General features: G+C 58.1%; 1 protein-coding gene across 7 annotated transcripts in view; it reads right to left on the bottom strand.

The window, feature by feature from the left end:
• The window catches only part of ARHGEF10 (Rho guanine nucleotide exchange factor 10), a 107,563-nt gene that overhangs the window by 13,366 nt on the left and 74,017 nt on the right, over positions 1–20,180 (bottom strand). For all 7 annotated transcript variants that reach the window (XM_086703059.1, XM_086703061.1, XM_086703062.1 and 4 more), the window contains 8 exons: positions 18,023–18,138; positions 17,512–17,639; positions 17,250–17,350; positions 14,492–14,613; positions 10,685–10,771; positions 7,365–7,555; positions 6,705–6,862; positions 1,952–2,094 (listed from right to left, as the gene is read on the bottom strand). In XM_086703059.1, coding sequence (XP_086559185.1) covers positions 1,952–2,094; positions 6,705–6,862; positions 7,365–7,555; positions 10,685–10,771; positions 14,492–14,613; positions 17,250–17,350; positions 17,512–17,639; positions 18,023–18,138 — 1,046 coding nt within the window. The remainder of the gene's footprint in view (positions 1–1,951; positions 2,095–6,704; positions 6,863–7,364; positions 7,556–10,684; positions 10,772–14,491; positions 14,614–17,249; positions 17,351–17,511; positions 17,640–18,022; positions 18,139–20,180) is intronic.

Genomic DNA, 20,180 nt, shown 5'->3' with positions numbered 1-20,180 from the left:
TCTCAATGAGTGCTGGCAAAATGTCTTCAAGCCCCTGTCCTGGCTGAACCGGTGACCCTTCCTAAGGAGAGTCTAGACAAATATTTTTGGAAGTCCATGATGACTGAAGTTGATCACGAGTTTGTGGAGATTGGCAACAGTCATTCCAAAATGCCCTCAGGGCCCTCACGGGGATGACGGGGACCCTCCCCTGAACAGATTCCTTTCTCTACCACCTTGGGTGTGATGCTCAGAGGAATTTTTATCTGTGACAGGATTTGTTTCATTGGTGGAAAAAAAAAAACAAAACCTTTGCTATCTGAGTTCATTTAGAGTAGAGGTGAGAAACGGTCATGTGTAGACAGAAAATAATTAGGTACATGGCAACTTTTAATAAAAAAAGAAATATATAAAATGGGCAAAAAATTCAAAGGTATAATAAGTAAAATTCTTTCTCTCTCATCCCTGCTACCCTGCTTAGGACGGCTTTTTGTGTGTCTCTGAAAGTACACGCACGTGCACGTGTTAAGCAACTGCTAACAACAGGTAATACATAAAGCGCTCTGCGGGCACCCTCTGTACGTGTATGTTCACACAACAACACTCTGCAACCTGCCCCTCCTCCGCTTAACTGAACACCTGCCAGCGCTGCCCGCTCTTTCTCTCCTGCCACTGCCAGGTATGACGTTATTTACCTAGTTCCCCCACTGGTGCTCGTTGGGTATTTTCAATTATTCGTGGTATCACACAACGCGGTGATACGTGACCTCACCCACACACGCGTGAGCTTATCTAAGGAGCAAACGTCCAGCGGTGGCATTGCCAGGAAAAGGATTGAGCCCTTTGAATGCCAGACGCCAACGCGGGATTGCCTTCCGGAGACGCCGCACAGCGGCCTCCCTCCACTGGCTGAGTCCCGGAGCCCTGGACTTGCCCGGGACCAGCCACGACGTGCCCACAGCTCGCCAACGCTGGAAAGTGTGAACGTTTCACCTTTCGCCCATTTGAAAAATGGCTCCTTGTTACAACCAGCGCTTTCTAGAGATGAGGCTAACGCACGTACGCCTGTACGTACGGGTAAACACGTGTGTGAGTACACTGGCCGGGTGTACGAACACGTACATGTGCGCTGCACGATTCTTAGTTTAGTGCCCTATTCGTATTTTTCTCTAAGCTGCCTTATGTCCTCTGAACATTTTTTACTAGCTTGGCTTCTTTCTCTTAAAGTTAATAAGAATTCTCTTTAATAAGAACATTACCTCTCAGCCACAGATGTGGCATATATTTTCTTCATTTTCATTTACAGAAGTTTCTATACAAACACACACTTATTAAATGTGCACAGAAAATGTTCTAAAACCGCACCAAATTTATTTTCTTTATTATGGCAACTTCTAGGCATGTGTCATGCTTGGAAAATCTCTCCCGCTACAAAGTAATGAGAACATTGTACTGCTTTCTATCTAAGTTTATGATTTTGTTTATGTTTTTAAAATTACCTCCATCTGTAAAGTTTACAAGGGAAAAGGCTCGGGGCCAGAGGCATGGCTCCACATTTCCACATGGCCCGTTGTCTCCTGATCCTTTGTTGAATAACCCACGGATTGCACTGATTGGAAAAGGCCACTTCGATCAAATGTCAAGTCTGTCCATGTCCTCGAAGACTCTCTATTATGTTCGTACTGAGCACGTTTTTTAAAGTAACGTGTTTGTGGTCGTTAGCAGATAAACAAGCAACAGTTATTTCATGGGCGCGTGGCTAGAGGACGGTTAGCTGAGTTATCTACTTAATCTGGTCTTTCCCAGATTTCCCTCCCAAATCTAGGAGGAATTTTCTCTCCGTGCAGGGCCACATGCAAGAGGCTGCCAGCATCGGCTACAGGCCAGAGGCCCTCTGACCGCCAGCATCGGAGTCTAACTGGGGCCAGCTCTAAGATGCGTCTCTTCTGTGCCACGCACTCAAGGGGCTTACCTCTATTGTGTGGGTCTCGGCGCTGATCGTAAAAACTTGACCTCCCGAAGCTGCCCATAACGTGTCCTCCGTCATTACGAGACTTCTAACTGGTAGCACGCCTAGTTTTATCACTGTCTGAGGTTCGGGACTCCAGGATCCATCTTGAAAAACAAAAATTTTACTTTCAAATTCAGTTATCTGTACACAGGGAGTAGGGACAGGATCCCAGCTCATTTTAAGTAACAGGCAAAATATCATCGGTAACCGTGACGTTCACACTTGGTGCTGGGCGTCCAGAGTTCCACGAGCACCATTTCCACGAGGCAACTCAGCACGGTGGCAGAGCCCGGAGTGTGAACGACCCCAGCCCGGCCACCTGGCGCGTGTCCCGCACAAACGGCCCGCGAGGTGGCTGTGACAGTGTGAGGCATGACGAGGTGATCGATCAGCTCAGCAAGGTGCCCGGCGCCCAGGTGTCTCATACGCCCTGTCATCTACAACGCCAATACACGAAATGACCCCGTCGTCAGGAGGAGGGTCCACACCCACACGGTGCGAGCCAACGTCCGCACCTCCCACTGCCTGCTCGCTCTTTTGAGCTTTCCCTTGATACGCATCCTGTATCATCAGGATGGACCGTATCTTCCCTGCATTAGAACAGTAAGTCAGAACTGGGAGGAGAGGCTTTCGCTTGCTACGGTCCTGAAGCACAGGCCCTGATGAAATATGTCGCTTTGCAAATACTTTCAAGGATCTAAGGATGAGGTCTGTCATACTTCACATGAAGTAGAGTCAACAAACAACTTGGAGAGCGGTAAAAAATATGTAAAGCAAGACTAGACACACGTTTTCCACGTGACTACATAATTGTCCTGTGAAAATTTAAAATAAATTTTTCAATTTTCAAAGCAACCACTAATTAAGCCATCATGCCTAAAAACATCTTTAAAAAATTGTTTTTTACATTTATTTATTTTTGAGAGACAGAGAGAAACAGAGCACAAGTGGGGGAAGGGCAGAGAGAGAGGGAGACACAGAATCCCAAGCAGCTCCAGGCTCTGAGCTGTCAGCACAGAGCCCAACGCGGGGCTCGAACCCACGAACCGTGAGATCGTGACCTGAGCTGAAGTCAGACGCTTAACTGACTGAGCCACCCAGGCGCCCCTATGCCTGAAAGCATTTAATGGTTCATCCACCAGTGCCTCTGACTTCCTAATCAAAACAGAGCTTTGCTCAGGGACGAGGGCACAGTCTTGGTTCCGAACCAAGTTCTGGCTTTTGTGTTCTAGATCTGAAGCACTGAAACTTTTAATCCAATCCCTCTTTATGAATAACTTTAGCTGAGGTTGTGCAACCACCAGGAGGCAACCAGGCAGGTTCTGAATTCCATGGCACACTTTCAAGTTATAATTCAACTTAAATGGAGATGCTTTTATGCTACAATTAAGGCAAAAGATGTTGCAGGACAATTACTGGTTCCAGTGGACAATGACCTGTAAAATCATTTGTAAAATCTGCACTGGACCCGGAGTATCATCACGTGGTTACACATGCGTGCACACACAAGCACACGCTCACTAGCAGTCACACGTGCACATACATATACACAGAAGCACACAGGCCTTTTCATCCGGGACTCAGAGCCCTTTGAGACCCCGCAGTCTCCACTTTCAATGGGATCACAGAGGCTCCGAGCTGAGATGCGATTCTCCCCAACACTCGCATGGGACTGAGAGAGCAGGGCTGTGGATCCCTGCTGCCCCTGCCCCACGGGGCCTGCCCCCCCCGATGTGGCCACATCCTCCAAATCAAGACGCCTGCTGCTGTCAAGATATTTTGGTTTGGGACTAACTTCTAACAACTGAACTTTGTTTTCCGACCACCTAAGTCATTCCTTCTACAGATCCCGTGCACAAAATCCTCTGAGGGCCATGGGGAGGGCACAATGTCGGTCCCTGGGATGCGGGCCTCAGCTCCAGCTGACACGCCACCTATCTGGGGACAACCTCTTTCTACAGTCTTCCCTCCAGACCTGAGTCCTCAACCAGGCTGTCCAACCACAGCTGGGTGCAAACCCATGCCAATGACATTTTGAACCCACACTTAAAAATCTGGAAATTTCCTACAGAACATTCCAGATTTCGAACGCCCTGAAAAGTCAGATGCTTGCAGCAGTGCCTGGCTGAGAAGCAGCCTTTCCCCCTCCGGCTAGGCACATCGTCACCCCTCAGAGAACAGGACGGTGGGGAAGAGACACCTCTCCAAAGAAGACATTCAGACGGCAGACAGGTACGTGAACTTGCAGTCAGCACCACACATCATCAGAGAAATGGATTGAAAGCACAATGGGCCATCGCTCCACACTTGTGAGGATGACATCATCAAAGACACAAGAAACAACAGGTGTTGGCGAGGATGCGGCGAAAGGGGGACCCTCGTGCACAGCTGGTGGGAATGCAAACCGGTGCGGCCGCTCTGGACGACAGTGTGGAGGCTCCTCAGGAGATTAGAAACAGAACTACTCTACGACCCAGCTGCCCCACTTCTGGGCTCTTACGCGAAGGACACGCGAACAGTAATTTGAAAAGGCCTGTCCGCCCCATGTTCACACGGCATTATTTATGATCGCCAAGACACGGAGAAGATCCAAGTGTCCCCCAACGTGTGAATGGACAGAGATGTGCTACACATACAACGGAATATCATTCGGCCATAGAAAATGAGCAAATCCTACTGCTTGTAATGTAGGAGACAGGTCAGACAAAGACAGACAAACCCGCTAATGGCCCTCGGCCGCCCTCAGGAGGGGCACAGACCCCTGCTCCCCGCCCTTTCTAGCCTGCGCCCTTCCCGGGGTCCCGCAGCGGCCCGGCCCCCTGGCCGAGCTCCACAGGACGGACACCTCCAGGCTGGCTCCACGGCCTTCCCGCACACGACTCTGACCTCAGCACCCCCCAGCGCTCTCTGGGTGCCCTGAGAGCTATGTTCACCTCTGGGTACTGTTCTGTTCGCCCCCCCGGCATGAGGAGTAGGACCTGTGCCCATCTGCAGCCGCTGGTGACCAGCTCAGGGTCCCCTGAACCAGCCAACGCTCAGACTGTCCCTGAGATGGTGACTGACCCCAGTACAGAGCCGGGGGGAGGGGGGTTCCCGAGGTGGACCACAGGCGGGCAGGAGCCAGGGCGGGGGTGGGGGTGAGTTCCCGAAGTGGACCACAGGCGGGCAGGAGCTGGGGGGGGGGGGGTTTCCGGGGTGGACCACAGGTGGGCAGGAGCTGGGCGGGGGTGGGGTTCTTGGGGTAGACCACAGGTGGGCAGGAGCCGGGGGGGGGGGGTGGGGGGTGGGGTTCCCAGGGTGGACCACAGGTGGGCAGGAGCCAGGGCAGGGGTGGGGGTGGGTTCCCAGGGTGGACCATAGGCGGGCAGGAGCCGGGGCGGGGGGGGGGGGGGTTCCCGGGGTGGACCACAGGCAGACAGGAGCTGGGCAGGGGTGGGGTTCCCGGGGTAGACCACAGGCGGGCAGGTGCCGGTGGGGGGGGGCATTCCCAGGGTGGACCACAGGAGGGCAGGAGCCAGGGTGGGGGATCCCGGGGCGGACCACAGGCAGGCAGGCAGGTATCAGGAACAGAAAGCACCCAGGGGGGCCAGGCAACCCCCATTCCTTAAGGGGCCTCAGCCCTTGGCTTCCCTCACTCAACCCTTCCGATAAATTTGCCATTTTACTTTTCCTCGTCGGGGACCCAACTGGACACGGGGCTGCCCAGTTGCCGTGGAAACCAGCCAGGATGTGCAAACCGCCCGGACTGGGCAGAGGAAGGGTAGGTAGGGCGCTGAGCGCTCACACGTACCGTGTCAGGTGGGGCCCCGTGACAGGATCAGCGCCCTTGCAAGGGGACGCCCCAGAGCGCGTGCTCCGTCCGCCGCGTGAGGACCCTGTCCCGCGGTGGGGAGGCACCCTCCACAGCAGAAAGCGACTCTCCCCAGGGACCCGCTGACACACCCTGCTCAGGCCCCGCTCTGTGGCATCTGCTATGGCGCCCGAGCCAGCCAAGACACGACGTCTTAGCGCTGAGGCCCCGGGGCGGCAATCCCACACGTCCGTGGAACCCCCGGACGAGAGGTGCAGGGAGGCCTGCCAGCCAGGCGTGAGGTGAGAAGGAGCCCCTGAGAACAAGAGCTTCCGCAAAGGGGCGACAATCTGTCAGATCAGAACTGGCAGGAGCAGGTGTGGACACAAGGCCCCCTGCCTCTGCCTCTGAGAGCTGCAGCCCGGGGGGACCCGGGGGCCCCGGGGGCCCCGGGGAAGAGACGCCCACCGGCCCCTCTGCTGTCACCGGAAGCCACTGGAATGCTCAGCCAAGCCTGTGACAAGAGAAGGAGCCTGAGGAGGAGGGACGATGGCCGGGCTGGTGGGCTGGTGACAACCTCGCGGAGCCGCTCACCTGGATGGCCTGCAGTGCCCCCCCTCCCCCGGGTAAGAGAGCCTTGCGGGGCCGGGGGACAGAATCGTGGCTGCGGGGAGACAGACGCACACAGAGGAAGGTACTTGGCGGCCTGCTAAGGGGTCACCAGGAGACCGTCCTCTGAAACAGCTTTCCGCCTGTGCGGCTGGGGTGCTCCTTTCGGGGCTGGGAAGTCACGTGCCTGGGACAGGTGGGGGTAAGCGCTGGCGGGGATGTGACCCAGAAGCACACAGCTCAGTCCACAGCAAACCCCCGGACACGGCCACGAGACCGGCCGCACAGACGCACGCACAGCACAGATGCAATTACCTTCCGCCTTCTGGTAGACGGCCACAGCCCCGTTGACCAGGCCGGCATACAGGCTCTGGGCCGCGCAGGCAAGGCTCATGACCGTGGACTTGTCCGGGGTAAAGAAGTGCTGCAGACGCACCTTCTTGGAGCCTTGGCTGCTCTTGTAAATGGAGATGCTTTGAGAGAAGAACGCAAACCTTGTCAGTGCATTTGCTCGGGAAGGAAGAGCAGCCTCATCTCATCACAAAGTGCTTGTGACGCCCCAGCCCTTCCCGCCTCCTCCCGCCCTAGGCAGAAACGCTGCTGCCTCTCAGCCCCCTTCGCTTCATTTTAAAGGACAAAGTTTGGGTTACACATATTTTAAAAAATTACTTCTTTCAATCTATCTTAAAACTTCGTATCAGGAAAACCATGTTAACTTTCCTTTAAAAGGTGTCTGTGTTCAATATGTTTACAGCACAGACTCTGGCCGTGTTTTTTCCAAAACATGAAGAGAAAGGTACTTTTGAAATCAGGGATAAGAAGAAACACATCAGGGGAAGCGCCAGGCAGCACGGGCGCACTTGCTGGCCGTGTCAAAGGTCAGCGACCCCAGCCACTCTCGCCACGCAGTGTCACCCAACAGATGGAGCAGGTGACCGTCCGGCTCCTCGTCACGGAGCGGCACGCGGGGCTCACCTCCCCTCCTCAGTGCCCAGGCAGATGGTGGGCACGCCCGGCGCCCTCCCGGCCGCGCCCCCGGGCTCCGCAGGGATGAACACCATGCACAGTGTCCGAGACTCCACGTTGAAGCACTCGATGACTTTGGGGCTGGAGCTTTGAAAGGAGACGATGGCGATCTGGCCCATCTGACTGGTGCAGCTTCCAATCTGAGGCAGGGGTGGGGTGGGGGTGGGGGAGAGAGAGGAACGGCTAAGAGCTTCCACAGCAGCTTCGAATCTGAGGCAGGGGTGGGGGGGGAGGTGCACTGGGAGCTTCCACAGCAGCTTAGGATCTGAGGCGGTGGGGAGGGGGGAGGAGCACTGAGAGCTTCTACAGCAGCTTCGGATCTGAGGCAGGGGTGGGGGGGGAGGAGCACTGAGAGTTTCCACAGCAGCTTTGGATCTGAGGCAGGGGTGGGGGGGGAGGAGCACTGGGAGCTTCCACAGCAGCTTCGGATCTGAGGCAGGGGGTGGGGGGGGGGAGGTGCACTGGGAGCTTCCTCAGCGGCTTAGGATCTGAGGCGGGGGGGAGGGGGGAGGAGCACTGGGCGCTTCCACAGTAGCTTTGAATCTGAGGCAGGGGTGGGGGGGAGGAGCACTGGGAGCTTCCACAGCAGCTTCAGATCTGAGGCAGGGGTGGGGGGGGAGGAGCACTGAGAGTTTCCACAGCAGCTTTGGATCTGAGGCAGGGGTGGGGGGGGGGAAGAGAACTGGGAGCTTCCACAGCAGCTTCGGATCTGAGGCAGGGGTTGGGGGGGGAGGAGCACTGAGAGCTTCCACAGCAGCTTTGGATCTGAGGCAGGGGTGGGGGTGGGGAGGGAGGAGCACAGGGAGCTTCCACAGCAGCTTCGGATCTGAGGCAGGGGTGGGGGGGGAAGGAGCACTGGGAGTTTCCACAGCAGCTTCGGATCTGAGGTGGGGGGGGAAGGTGCACTGGGAGCTTCCACAGCAGCTTCAGATCTGAGGCAGGGGTGGGGGGGGAGGTGCACTGGGAGCTTCCACAGCAGCTTCAGATCTGAGGTGGGGGGGGAGCACTGGGAGCTTCCACAGCAGCTTCGGATCTGAGGCAGGGGGTGGGGGGGGGGAGGTGCACTGGGAGCTTCCACAGCAGCTTAGGATCTGAGGCGGTGGGGAGGGGGGAGGAGCACTGAGAGCTTCTACAGCAGCTTCGGATCTGAGGCAGGGGTGGGGGGGGAGGAGCACTGAGAGTTTCCACAGCAGCTTCGGATCTGAGGCAGGGGGTGGGGGGGGGGGGAGGTGCACTGGGAGCTTCCACAGCAGCTTCGGATCTGAGGCGGTGGGGAGGGGGGAGGAGCACTGAGAGCTTCTACAGCAGCTTCGGATCTGAGGCAGGGGTGGGGGGGGAGGAGCACTGAGAGTTTCCACAGCAGCTTCGGATCTGAGGCAGGGGGTGGGGGGGGGGGAGGTGCACTGGGAGCTTCCACAGCAGCTTCGGATCTGAGGTGGGGGGGGAGCACTGGGAGCTTCCACAGCAGCTTCGGATCTGAGGCAGGGGGTGGGGGGGGGGGAGGTGCACTGGGAGCTTCCACAGCAGCTTCGGACCTGAGGTGGGGGGGGGAGCACTGGGAGCTTCCACAGCACGCGGAGGCCTGACACTCCATGGCAACGAGAGAACCGACATGCCCACGAGGGCCGGCGCGATTAAGAGGGTCGGGGGCGCCTAAACAACCTGCCGTCAGAGCACATTTGTCTTCAACTCACGGGGCTACTCTTCCCGTTAATTCTCGTAACAGGAGGGGGGTTTCAGCTTTTCACAGTTCGTGTTTGCATCCCTGAAAACCCGCGTCCCCAGCACCACACAGGTGACGGCCAGCTCAGGCACCACTTGAGTCCTAAGTACATGAATACCGAGTCTCAGCACTTTAACACTAACGCTCACCTAGGGAAACGAGCGCCGGAGACGAGGCAGCGTCAGAACGCCTCCCCACGTGGTCACCAGCGTTCGCGTGCGAGGCCGTGTGCGGGCGCCTGTGACACCCCTGTCACCGCGGGGAGGCCCACGCACCTATCTGCCGGGTCACTGAACACACTCGGCAAACTTCGTTTCCAATTTGAAGTTAAACTGTTGGTTTACTTATTATTTTTACTTTTGAGAGAGAGACACACGTACAGAGTGTGGGTGGGGGAGAGGCAGAGAGAGAGGGAGACACAGAATCTGACACAGATTCCAGGCTCCCGATGCGGGGCTCAAATTCCTGAAGCACGAGATCATGACCCAAGCCAGTCGGACGCTGAACCAACTGAGCCACCCGGACGCCCCCAACTTAAATTGTTGTTTAAGTGGGAAAGAGTGGGATTCTTGCTCTCGAAGAACTGACCCCACAGAGCTCGCGAGGTCCTGGAGGGGAAAGTTGGCCGGGTAGGTGGTGTCTAGGCTTCACAGACCCTTCGTCCTTCGCACCGGCTTTGCAAATGTTGCCACACTCCCCTGACCCCTCCTGCGATGTCTCGATGCTCACATAAGCGTCCTGCTCGGACAGCCTTCCAGGCGAACGGTGCCACCAGCTGGCCCTGCTCTGACCGGCAGGGGCGGGGTGCGACCAGGAGAGGGAGTGAGGTACCCATTCCACGTCGGACTGGTGGGAAAACTCTCTTAACGTTCAAAAACCTTAGGGAGATAAGCCCGTCCCACCCTCGGTGGCTGAGTGCACAGAATGAGGCGGCCCCTTCTGCGCACTCAGGGAGGCCACTGACCACACAGAGGCGCTGGCTGGGGGCAGGAGAGGTCGCCTGAGCGCTGGGCACCTCGGAGCTGTAAGACAGCAGGGCGCCCGTCGGGGAGGAGGCCGGGGGAGCGTAGGGAGCGGGGCACAGGAGACCTCAAAACACAGTGCATGGGGACGCACTTTGGGTGCAGGAACCAGAAACCCCGCTTCAACCGCAGCGTAGTCCAAATGCAACACTTCATTTGGAACAAATTAACTACTAAGTTTCCAGTGTAAAGAAGCCAGCAACGGCTTGGACAGGGAACAAAGAAATCTCGTGCGATTTAACTGAAGAAATATTTAAATTCCCATATTCGTTAAGTTGGTTGAATCTACCCTGGTAAAGTTTTAGATGAGAAAGAAAAGGCAGGGAGACTCACACATCTTTACCGAAAGTGTTCAGTCCCCTCTCCTGGTCCATGACTTCCATGTTTATAAACACAGCCCAGGACACGCGGGCAGCGAGCAGGCGTTCCAAGTCTGAACCTTTCAAACCTATGGCTTCTCGTCACGCGGCCCATGGACCCTGATTCTTCAGGGACCCGCATTAAAGACACGCAGCGCGTCTTACCCACAGAAAACCGTGCGCCGTGGACGACGAATCCGGCTGAACCTCATTATTCACACAGGGCTCAGGATTGTAGGCGGCACATTCGATCTAGCGGAAATAAAATCAAATGCCCACATTTAACACAGGACCAGGTGGCGTCCAGACGCCACGGTACCTTGAGCGGATGAGACTTCTGACACTGAGACACAAAAACCGCAGGTGATTACGTATTAGAGATTAGAATGGGAGGAAAAAAACAGACTAAAATCGGCTTTTTGGAGGCAACCCTCTAAGGAGCCACATGGGTCATCACTTGAGTATCTTCGGACCCCAGGACGTGCCGCAAACGTCTTGGGGCGTACAGGTGGCTGCGGCGTCCGGGATGCTGGTGGTGTGGGCATGCGGACGCACGGTCCTGCCCTCTGCCTGCCAGCCCGCCTCCCTGGGGAGCCGCAGGGGGCCCAGGCTCCAGGCCCAGGTGTTGGCCTGAGACCAGGAAGCAGGAATGTCTTTACTTGTTTCTCACGGGAGGACACATCCACATGTCCCCGAAGACACCCGTTGTGGTGCCTCAACAGGCAGCACAGGACCATGAACAAAACAGCCCCTCGACCCAAACTAGCTTCAGCAAACAGTGTGCGACCCTTCAGGCAAACACGAGGCCTCTGATTGTGACCCACTGTCGGAAGTGGATGCCACCCTCTGACTGTGACCCACTGACCGTGACCCACGGTGGGACCTGGAGGCCGCCCTCTGACTGTGACCCACTGACCGTGACCCACTGTGGGAACTGGGTGCTGCCCTCTGACTGTGACCCACTGACCATGACCCACTGTGGGAATTGGAGGCTGCCCTCTGACTGTGATCCACTGACCGTGACCCCCTGTGGGAACTGGGTGCTGCCCTCTGACTGTGACCCACTGACCCTGACCCACGGTGGAAACTGGGTGCTGCTCTCTGACTGTGACCCACTGACCGTGACCCACTGTGGGAACTGGAGGCTGCCCTTTGACTGTGACCTACTGACCGTGACCCATGGTGGGAAATGGATGCTGCCCTCTGACTGTGACCCACTGACCGTGACCCACGGCAGGAACTGGATGCTGCCCTCTGACTGTGACCCACTGTGGGAACTGGAGGCTGCCCTCTGACTGTGACCAACTGACTGAGACCCATGGTGGGAAATGGATGCTGCCCTCTGACTGTGACCCACTGTGACCCACGGTGGGAACTGGGTGCCGCCCTCTGACTGTGACCCACTGACCGTGACCCCCTGTGGGAACTGGAGGCCGCCCTCTGACTGTGACCCACTGTGGGAACTGGGGGCCGCCCTCTGACTGTGACCCACTGACCGTGACTCACTGTGGGAACTGGGTGCCATCCTCTGTGACCCACTGACCGTGACCCACTGTGGGAACTGGGTGCTGCCTCTGACTGTGACCCACTGACCGTGACCCACGGTGGGAACTGGGTGCCGCCCTCTGACTGTGACCCACTGACCGTGACCCACGGTGGGAACTGGAGGCCGCCCTCTGACTGTGACCCACTGTGGGATCTGGGGGCTGCCCTCTGACTGTGACCCACTGACCGTGACCCACTGTGGGAACTGGGTGCCGCCCTCTGTGACCCACTGACCGTGACCCACTGTGGGAACTGGGTGCTGCCCTCTGACTGTGACCCACTGACTGTGACCCACTGACCGTGACCCATGGTGGGAACTGGATGCCGCCCTCTGACTGTGACCCACTGTGGGAACTGGAGGCCGCCTTCTGACTATGACCCATTGACCGTGACCCACGGCGGGAACTGGATGCTGCCCTCTCACTGTGACCCACTGTGGGAACTGGAGGCCGCCCTCTGACTGTGACCCACTGACCGTGACCCACGGCGGGAACTGGATGCCGCCCTCTGACTGTGACCCACTGTGGGAACTGGAGGCCGCCCTCTGACTGTGACCCACTGACTGTGACCCACTGTGGGAACTGGAGGCTGCCCTCTGTGACCCACTGACCGTGACCCACTGTGGGAACTGGAGGCTGCCCTCTGTGACCCACTGACCGTGACCCACTGTGGGAACTGGGTGCCGCCCTCTGACTGTGACCCACTGACCGTGACCCACGGTGGGAACTGGGTGCCGCCCTCTGACTGTGACCCACTGACCGTGACTCACTGTGGGAACTGGGTGCCACCCTCTGTGACCCACTGACCGTGACCCACTGTGGGAACTGGAGGCCGCCCTCTGCCTGTGACCAACTGACCGAGACCCATGGTGGGAAATGGATGCTGCCCTCCGACTGTGACCCACTGACTGTGACCCACGGTGGGAACTGGGTGCCGCCCTCTATGACCCACTGACCGTGACCCCCTGTGGGAACTGGAGGCCGCCCTCTGACTGTGACCCACTGTGGGAATGGGGGGCCGCCCTCTGACTGTGACCCACTGACCGTGACCCACTGTGGGAACTGGGTGCTGCCCTCTGACTGTGACCCACTGACCGTGACCCACGGCGGGAACTGGATGCCGCCCTCTGACTGTGACCCACTGTGGGAACTGGGGGCCGCCCTCTGACTGTGACCCACTGTGGGAACTGGAGGCCGCCCTCTGACTGTGACCCACTGACCGTGACCCACTGTGGGAACTGGAGGCCGCCCTCTGACTGTGACCCACTGACCCTGACCCATGGTGGGAACTGGGTGCTGCTCTCTGACTGTGACCCACTGACTGTGACCCACTGTGGGAATTGGAGGCTGCCCTCTGACTGTGACCTACTGACTGTGACCCATGGTGGGAAATGGATGCTGCCCTCTGACTGTGACCCACTGACCGTGACCCACGGCGGGAACTGGATGCCGCCCTCTGACTGTGACCCACTGTGGGAACTGGAGGCTGCCTTCTGACTATGACCCATTGACCGTGACCCACGGCGGGAACTGGATGCTGCCTTCTGACTGTGACCCACTGTGGGAACTGGGTGCTGCCCTCTGACTGTGACCCACTGACCGTGACCCATGGTGGGACCTGGAGGCCGCCCTCTGACTGTGACCCACTGACCGTGACCCACGGTGGGAACTGGGTGCTGCTCTCTGTGACCCACTGACCGTGACCCACAGCGGGAACTGGATGCTGCCCTCTCACTGTGACCCACTGTGGGAACTGGAGGCCGCCCTCTGACTGTGACCCACTGACCGTGACCCACAGCGGGAACTGATGCCGCCCTCTGACTGTGACGCACTGTGGGAACGGGGGGCCGCCCTCTGACTGTGACCCACTGACCGTGACCCACTGTGGGAACTGGAGGCTGCCCTCTGACTGTGACCCACTGACCGTGACCCATGGTGGGAACTGGGTGCCGCCCTCTGACTGTGACCCACTGTGGGAACTGGAGGCTGCCCTCTGACTGTGACCCACTGACCGTGACCCACTGTGGGAACTGGGGGCTGCCCTCTGACTGTGACCCACTGACCATGACCCACTGTGGGAACTGGAAGCCACCCTCTGTGACCCACTGACCGTGACCTACAGTGGGACCTGGATGCCACCAAGCCAAGGGCAGCCGAGCCCACAGGTCTGAGACGTGTGCCCTGGAAGGACTAAGGGTGCCCTGCAGACGTCAGATGCGCGACAAAGCCCCAGCGCCAGGCCGACGGCTGAGCAGAAAGGCAGGCCTCGCCTTCGTGCTCTAATGATCCTAACTGGCTCCCCGCCACACAGCCACGGAGAAGGGGAAACCGTAGTTGACTTGGGGTGACAACATGGGGCGCTGTCCCCACCCAGACCAAGAGGGCACACAGACAGTGGGCCCTGTCTCCCGGTCCACCCTCCTGTCACCTTGAACTCCTGCTGCTTGGCCACCGTCACTGCCATGTGTCCCACGAGGAGGGGGTGTCTCTCCTTCTTAATCTGATTCCCATCATCCTCCACGCAGAACCAGCCCATGTGGTTCTCCTCCTCTGTGGTCAGGTCAGAGAGAATGGGGAAGGACAGCTGAGCCATCGGCAGCTTCCTGGGGGCCCTGTGGAGCCCAGGCTCGGGCCACCCTCCCCCCGGCCCCCGCCTGTGTGCGTGGACCCCAGGCTCGCCGCCCCCCTGCCCTGCGTGCATAACCCAGGCTCAGCCCCCCAACCCCACCCTGCGCGCGCAGACCCCAGGCTCGGGCCTGCTATCCTGCGTGCAGACCCCAGACTCCGGCCCCCTGCCCTGTGCGCGTGGACCCCAGACTTGGGCCTCCTCTCTTGAGCACGGACTCCAGGCTCGTGCCCCCCTGCCCTGTGTGCACGCACTGCATGCTCAGCGCCCCCCTCCCCCGCACTGAGCGTGCAGACCCCAGGCTCAGGCCTCCTATCCTGCGTGCGGACCCCAGGCTTGGGGCCCCCCACCCTGCGTGCACGCACCCCATGCTCAGCCCCCCCCCCCCACCCCCACTGAGCGTGCGGACCCCAGGCTCAGGCCTCCTGTCTTGCCCACAGACTCCAGGCTCGGGGCCCCCGACCCAGTGCACACGCACCCCATGCTCAGCCTCCCCGTCCTCTGCCCTGAGCGCATGCACCCAATGCTCAGCGCCCCCCCCCCCCCCCCACACACACTGAGCGCGCGGACCTCAGGCTCAGGCCTCCTGTCTTGCGCACGGACTCCAGGCTCGGGCCCCCTGCCCTGCGCGCACGCACCCCATGCTCAGCCCCCCACCCCCGCCCTGCGCACACGCACCCCATGCTCAGCACCCCCTCCCTTGCCCTGCGCGCACGCACCCCATGCTCAGCGCCGCCCCCCGCCCTGAGCGCACGCACCCCATGCTCAGCACCCCCTCCTTTGCCCTGCGCGCACGCACCCCATGCTCAGCAACCCCCCTGCCCTGTGCGCGCACCCCATGCTCAGCCCCCCCCCGCCCTGCATGCACGCACCCCATGCTCAGCCCCACCTCCCCTGCCCTGCGCGCACGCACCCCATGCTCAGCCACCCCCCCCCCCACATTGAGCACGCGGATCCAGCCTCGGGCTCCTGCCCTGGGCGTGTGGACCCCAGACTCGGGCCTCCTCTCTTGAGCGTGGACCCCAGGCTTGGGCCTCCTGCCCTGGGTGCATGGACCCCAGACTCGGTCCTCCTGCCCTGCAGGGGATAGCAGAACTAAACATTCATCTCTGGAAAACAGCACAATCTTTCCTCAAGGGAAAAGCAGTATGTTCGCTGCTTTATCTGAGAAAGCACGTCCGTCCCGCGTTCCGGTGTGCTCCCCGTGACTGCGCTGGCGCAAAGGGCTGAGAGATGTCACTTGTAAAGCACCTAAGGCTGTTTTTCTTGATCCCCTTTTTTTTTAAGCAACGGAAATGTCCAGATTCAAATACCACAGATACAGTGAGAGGGTTTTTGACAACAGGACAACAGTATAGGACAAAAAAAAAGTGGAAACGAGGACATATTTTGCTATAGAGCAACTTGCCCATCTCAGCTCTGGGCTCTTAACGAAAGCTCTTAAAGACACAGAGAGCTCGTTTCCAGGTTCAGCTCACTCCTCAGGGAGCGGGCCATTTCCTGGGTTGTGGACTTGCTGAGGAGCCTGGCCTGATGAAGCATTAGATTATTCAGGAAGGAGGGGGGCTCACGTGGGACGAGGGCGCTTCACTCATCACAGCTCCGGGGGCGAGAGCACCACAAGGGCCCAGTTCCCTTCTGTGTCTAATTTTCATTTAACAACCACATCTCAAAGAGAACTGCACACACATGTGCACGCGCACGCAATATCCAGCGTGAGCCGAGCAACAGACCCGTGTGTGTGAGTCACACACATCTCCCTATGCAGGTCTAGAGAGAGAGGTCTGCCCGATCACGTGGATGGAAAGACAGCAAGGCTTTGGACAAAGGAGCAGGAAAGTAACCATGAGGTCAACTTGTCTCGGATCAAACTACAGGACTTCCTTTTTCTGCTGCAGGATTGTTGAGTGACTACTCGGTGCCACCCTATACTTTCTCCCAGGTTGGGGAGGGGGAACCACGACTAGACCCAGACCCGACTCCCGACTCCCGGGCCACAGACTCACGGGCCTTTATCGCGAGTGCTGGCAGTCTCAGCTGATGTCAATGTTTTGTTACAATAAAAGGGGCGGCTTACTTTTTTCTAGGATCCCTAAATTATAACATAGAGGTCTTAAAAAATCACTCATCCTGGAGCCAATTTTTCCCGTTTAAAAACATTCTTTCAGGGATACCTGTGTGGCTCGGTCGGTTAAGCGCCTGACTTCAACTCAGGTCATGATCTCACGGTTCTGTTCGTGAGTTCGAGCCCCATGTCAGGCTCTGTGCTGACAGCTCAGAGCCTGGAACCCGGTTCAGATTCTGTGTCTCTCTCTCTGCCTCTCCGCCACTCGTGCTCTGCCTCTCTCTCTCTCTCTCAAAAGTAGATAAACGTTAAAAAAAATAAATAAATAAAAACATTCTTTCAGGTGAATGGATGAATCTATCGTCGAGGTCATTCTTGACCTGGTTTTATCCTCTTAGGCACATATTTCACCGTCACGGAGAAAACCAGGGGACCAGCGGACGCAGCCTGGTCGTGCGACCATCCCTCACTTAGCTCCCATCAGCCCAGTCTTACCCAGGGCGAGCTTGGCCATCTTCAAGTTGTTGGTCCAGGACTCTTTGATGGCAGGCGTGAACGTATTGAACACAGCCGTGAAGAACGTGGGCCGCCCGGACCTGCCAGGGACAGAGGAAAGGCATTCGTGTCCTGCATTGTGCCCCATCCGGGACACTGCACCCTGTCTGCCAGGCGCCATCACCAGACCATGAAGGCTGGCGTCACGGCAGGGCGGGCTCCCCGGCCGGCCAAGGAGGCCCCTGGCAGGGTCACTACTAACTTGTCCTGCTTCCCGGGAAGCTGTAACTGGAGTCTGCAGCAGTCCGCAGCCCTGATCTCCTCTTCTTTCTTCAAGATGAGCCTTTGTAAACCTGACGTCCAGTCGTGGGCTACTGACTGGTTTAGGTTCTGCCAACGAAACACATACGCGCACGCTTTACGTGCGTGAAAAAGGCGGGGCCGGCGCAAGGAGGATAGCAAGGCGGGACCAGGAAAGTTCAGAGGAGACAGTAACGCTGTTGGATTCCAAACATGAACCCGGGGCTCGGGCCGCGTGCCGGTCTGGCTCAGACATGTCTGAGAGGGAACTGCTACTCAAGGCCACGCGCAGACGGAGGACGGCGACCCTGAAATAGTCCCGCCCCACCCGAAACGGGAGAAAACACGCAGTTGGACTGGTTCTTAAAACCACCGTAATCGTCACGTCTGGTGGGACCCGGAGGCACGGCCACGGTCTGACAAGGACTCACAAGTGACAAAAGAATTCCGAGTCACGCGGCTTCGACCATTACCTGATAGTTCCCCTTGAGGTTACCGATCAGCTGAGAAATCTGACCGATGACGTTCAGGTCATGTAGGAGGTTCTGCAGATCCTGGTACAGCTGTCCCGGCCCCACGTACACCTGGTCTGCAAAACAAGCAAGCAGCACGCACCTGAAGCGCCGTCTGCACCTATGCTGGCGGGGGGAGAAAGCACTAAAATTAAGATTCCGGTCGACTTAGAATGTTTTTAAAAAGTAGGTACATGGGGCGCCTGGGTGGCGCAGTCGGTTAAGCGTCCGACTTCAGCCAGGTCACGATCTCGCGGTCCGGGAGTTCGAGCCCCGCGTCGGGCTCTGGGCTGATGGCTCGGAGCCTGGAGCCTGTTTCCGATTCTGTGTCTCCCTCTCTCTCTGCCCCTCCCCCGTTCATGCTCTGTCTCTCTCTGTCCCAAAAATAAATAAACGTTGAAAAAAAAAAATTAAAAAAAAAAAAAAAGTAGGTACTTCCAAGCACTTGGTGGTTTTTCCTTTTCTAAGTTTTAACTGTGGAATGATTTCAGACATAAGAAAGACGCACAGAGGTCCCCTGCGTACGCCCTTCGCCCTGCGTCCCGGGACGCCGCGATCTCATGGAGCCACGCAGACACAGCACTGCTAAGTAACCTGAAGCCTCCCCACTCACGTCATCTCGGTGCGCGGTCCCACGCGCACTTAGCTGCTGTGGTCTCCTTAACTCTCCTCCGGTGTAGGCCCGTTCCTTGGGCGTCTTTCATGACCTCAACTTTGTGACCCGAGCCAGTGAGCTGTTTCACGGAGCATTTCACGCTCTGGCTCTGACGGACGGTTTACCGCTCTGGGTGTTCTCTAAGCCTTGTTGATGTCATTGCGGTAAGCGGTGTCTACACATGGCACCGGACCCAAACCAAATTTCCCGTAACCAGGGTCATCCGACACCAGAGTGGGCTCCCCAGTGCGCTGTCTCTAATGTGAACAACAGGAACACAGACAGGACTCTCGTGTCCGGGGGGAGCCGGGGAGGGGGACAGCGTCCCTCCAGGGCCCGCCCCCCCGCTGCCCTGGACTCAGGGCGGCCCTGCAGGTCACAGGATGCAGTTCCAAGTATTCTGTCACTTCCCCCCACGGTCACACAGGCAGGATTCGCACACAGAACCACACTCACACCCCCACACTTCGAAGGACGTGCAGTGGTAGCCACACTTCTCTCCCACGTCCATGGAAGTATACCGCCTCGCGTCCCCTCGACAGTAACCGGCAACAGGCAGAGCAGGAGCTCCGACCCAGGGACGAGGGGAGGCTCCGCTGGGTGAGCAAGAGGTGTCTCTCGGGGTTCATGTTTCCGCGGCACCAGCTTCGTGGCGTCAGCCCGCGAGCCAGTGGTCAGAGCTGCCCTCAGAGCTCAGCACGAGGCTGTGCCGGGTTGGGCATCGACACTCGGTAAATGAAATTGAGTACGTGTGTTGTTAGCCAAAATTATCTTAAATTACAAACGTACCGTTAGGGAAGAACAGGATGTAAAGTTGACCCATGTGACCACGGGGACGGTTTTTCAGGTGTGGCCCAGAAGAAACCAGGTCTCCTGGTTGGTTCCAGGCTCCGCTGACCGTGACTCAGAATCCTTAAGAGTTGTGAACAAGGTGCCCTGTGTTTTCATGGTGCGCGTGGCCCAGCACATGGGGCGGTGGGGGGGACAGAGATCTGAGGCAGGTTCCGAGCTGTCCGTGCAGAGCCCGCCATGGGGCCCCACAAAAATCTGCCACACTCTGGGCAGGTGCCGGTCCCGCCCGCCCTGTGTGCCCCCGAGGACGGACAAGTACAGCCATGCCGGTGACTTTCACACTCATCTTCAGGGACGGCGACGGGACGGAATCCTACACGTCGCATGCACTCCCCCACAACATGCTCAGCCTGCACCCATTTCTCCAGACGTCTGAAGACCTTCTCCTAGGGACGTGTTCAAAGAGGCGACGGTGGGTCTCCTCCAGTGAAGACCCCATCCCCTCCCCAGCCCCCATTAGCACAGTTCCCTGAAAACTGGGGGTGCCCCAGACGTGCCGGTGAACGGACGGAGGCTGTAAGGACCCTGCATGAGGAAAACCCTGGGGCGCCTGGGGGCTGAGTCGGGTAACCTTCTGACTCCTGATCTCAGCTCAGCTCACGACCTCACGGT

The sequence above is a fragment of the Puma concolor genome, chromosome B1 (genome assembly GCF_028749965.1).
Source record: "Puma concolor isolate L17-30 chromosome B1, mPumCon1.1.hap2, whole genome shotgun sequence".
Taxonomy (NCBI): Eukaryota; Metazoa; Chordata; class Mammalia; order Carnivora; family Felidae; genus Puma; species Puma concolor.
The sequence above is the reverse complement of the archived record's forward strand: the minus strand, read 5'-3'. Positions and strand labels throughout refer to the sequence as shown.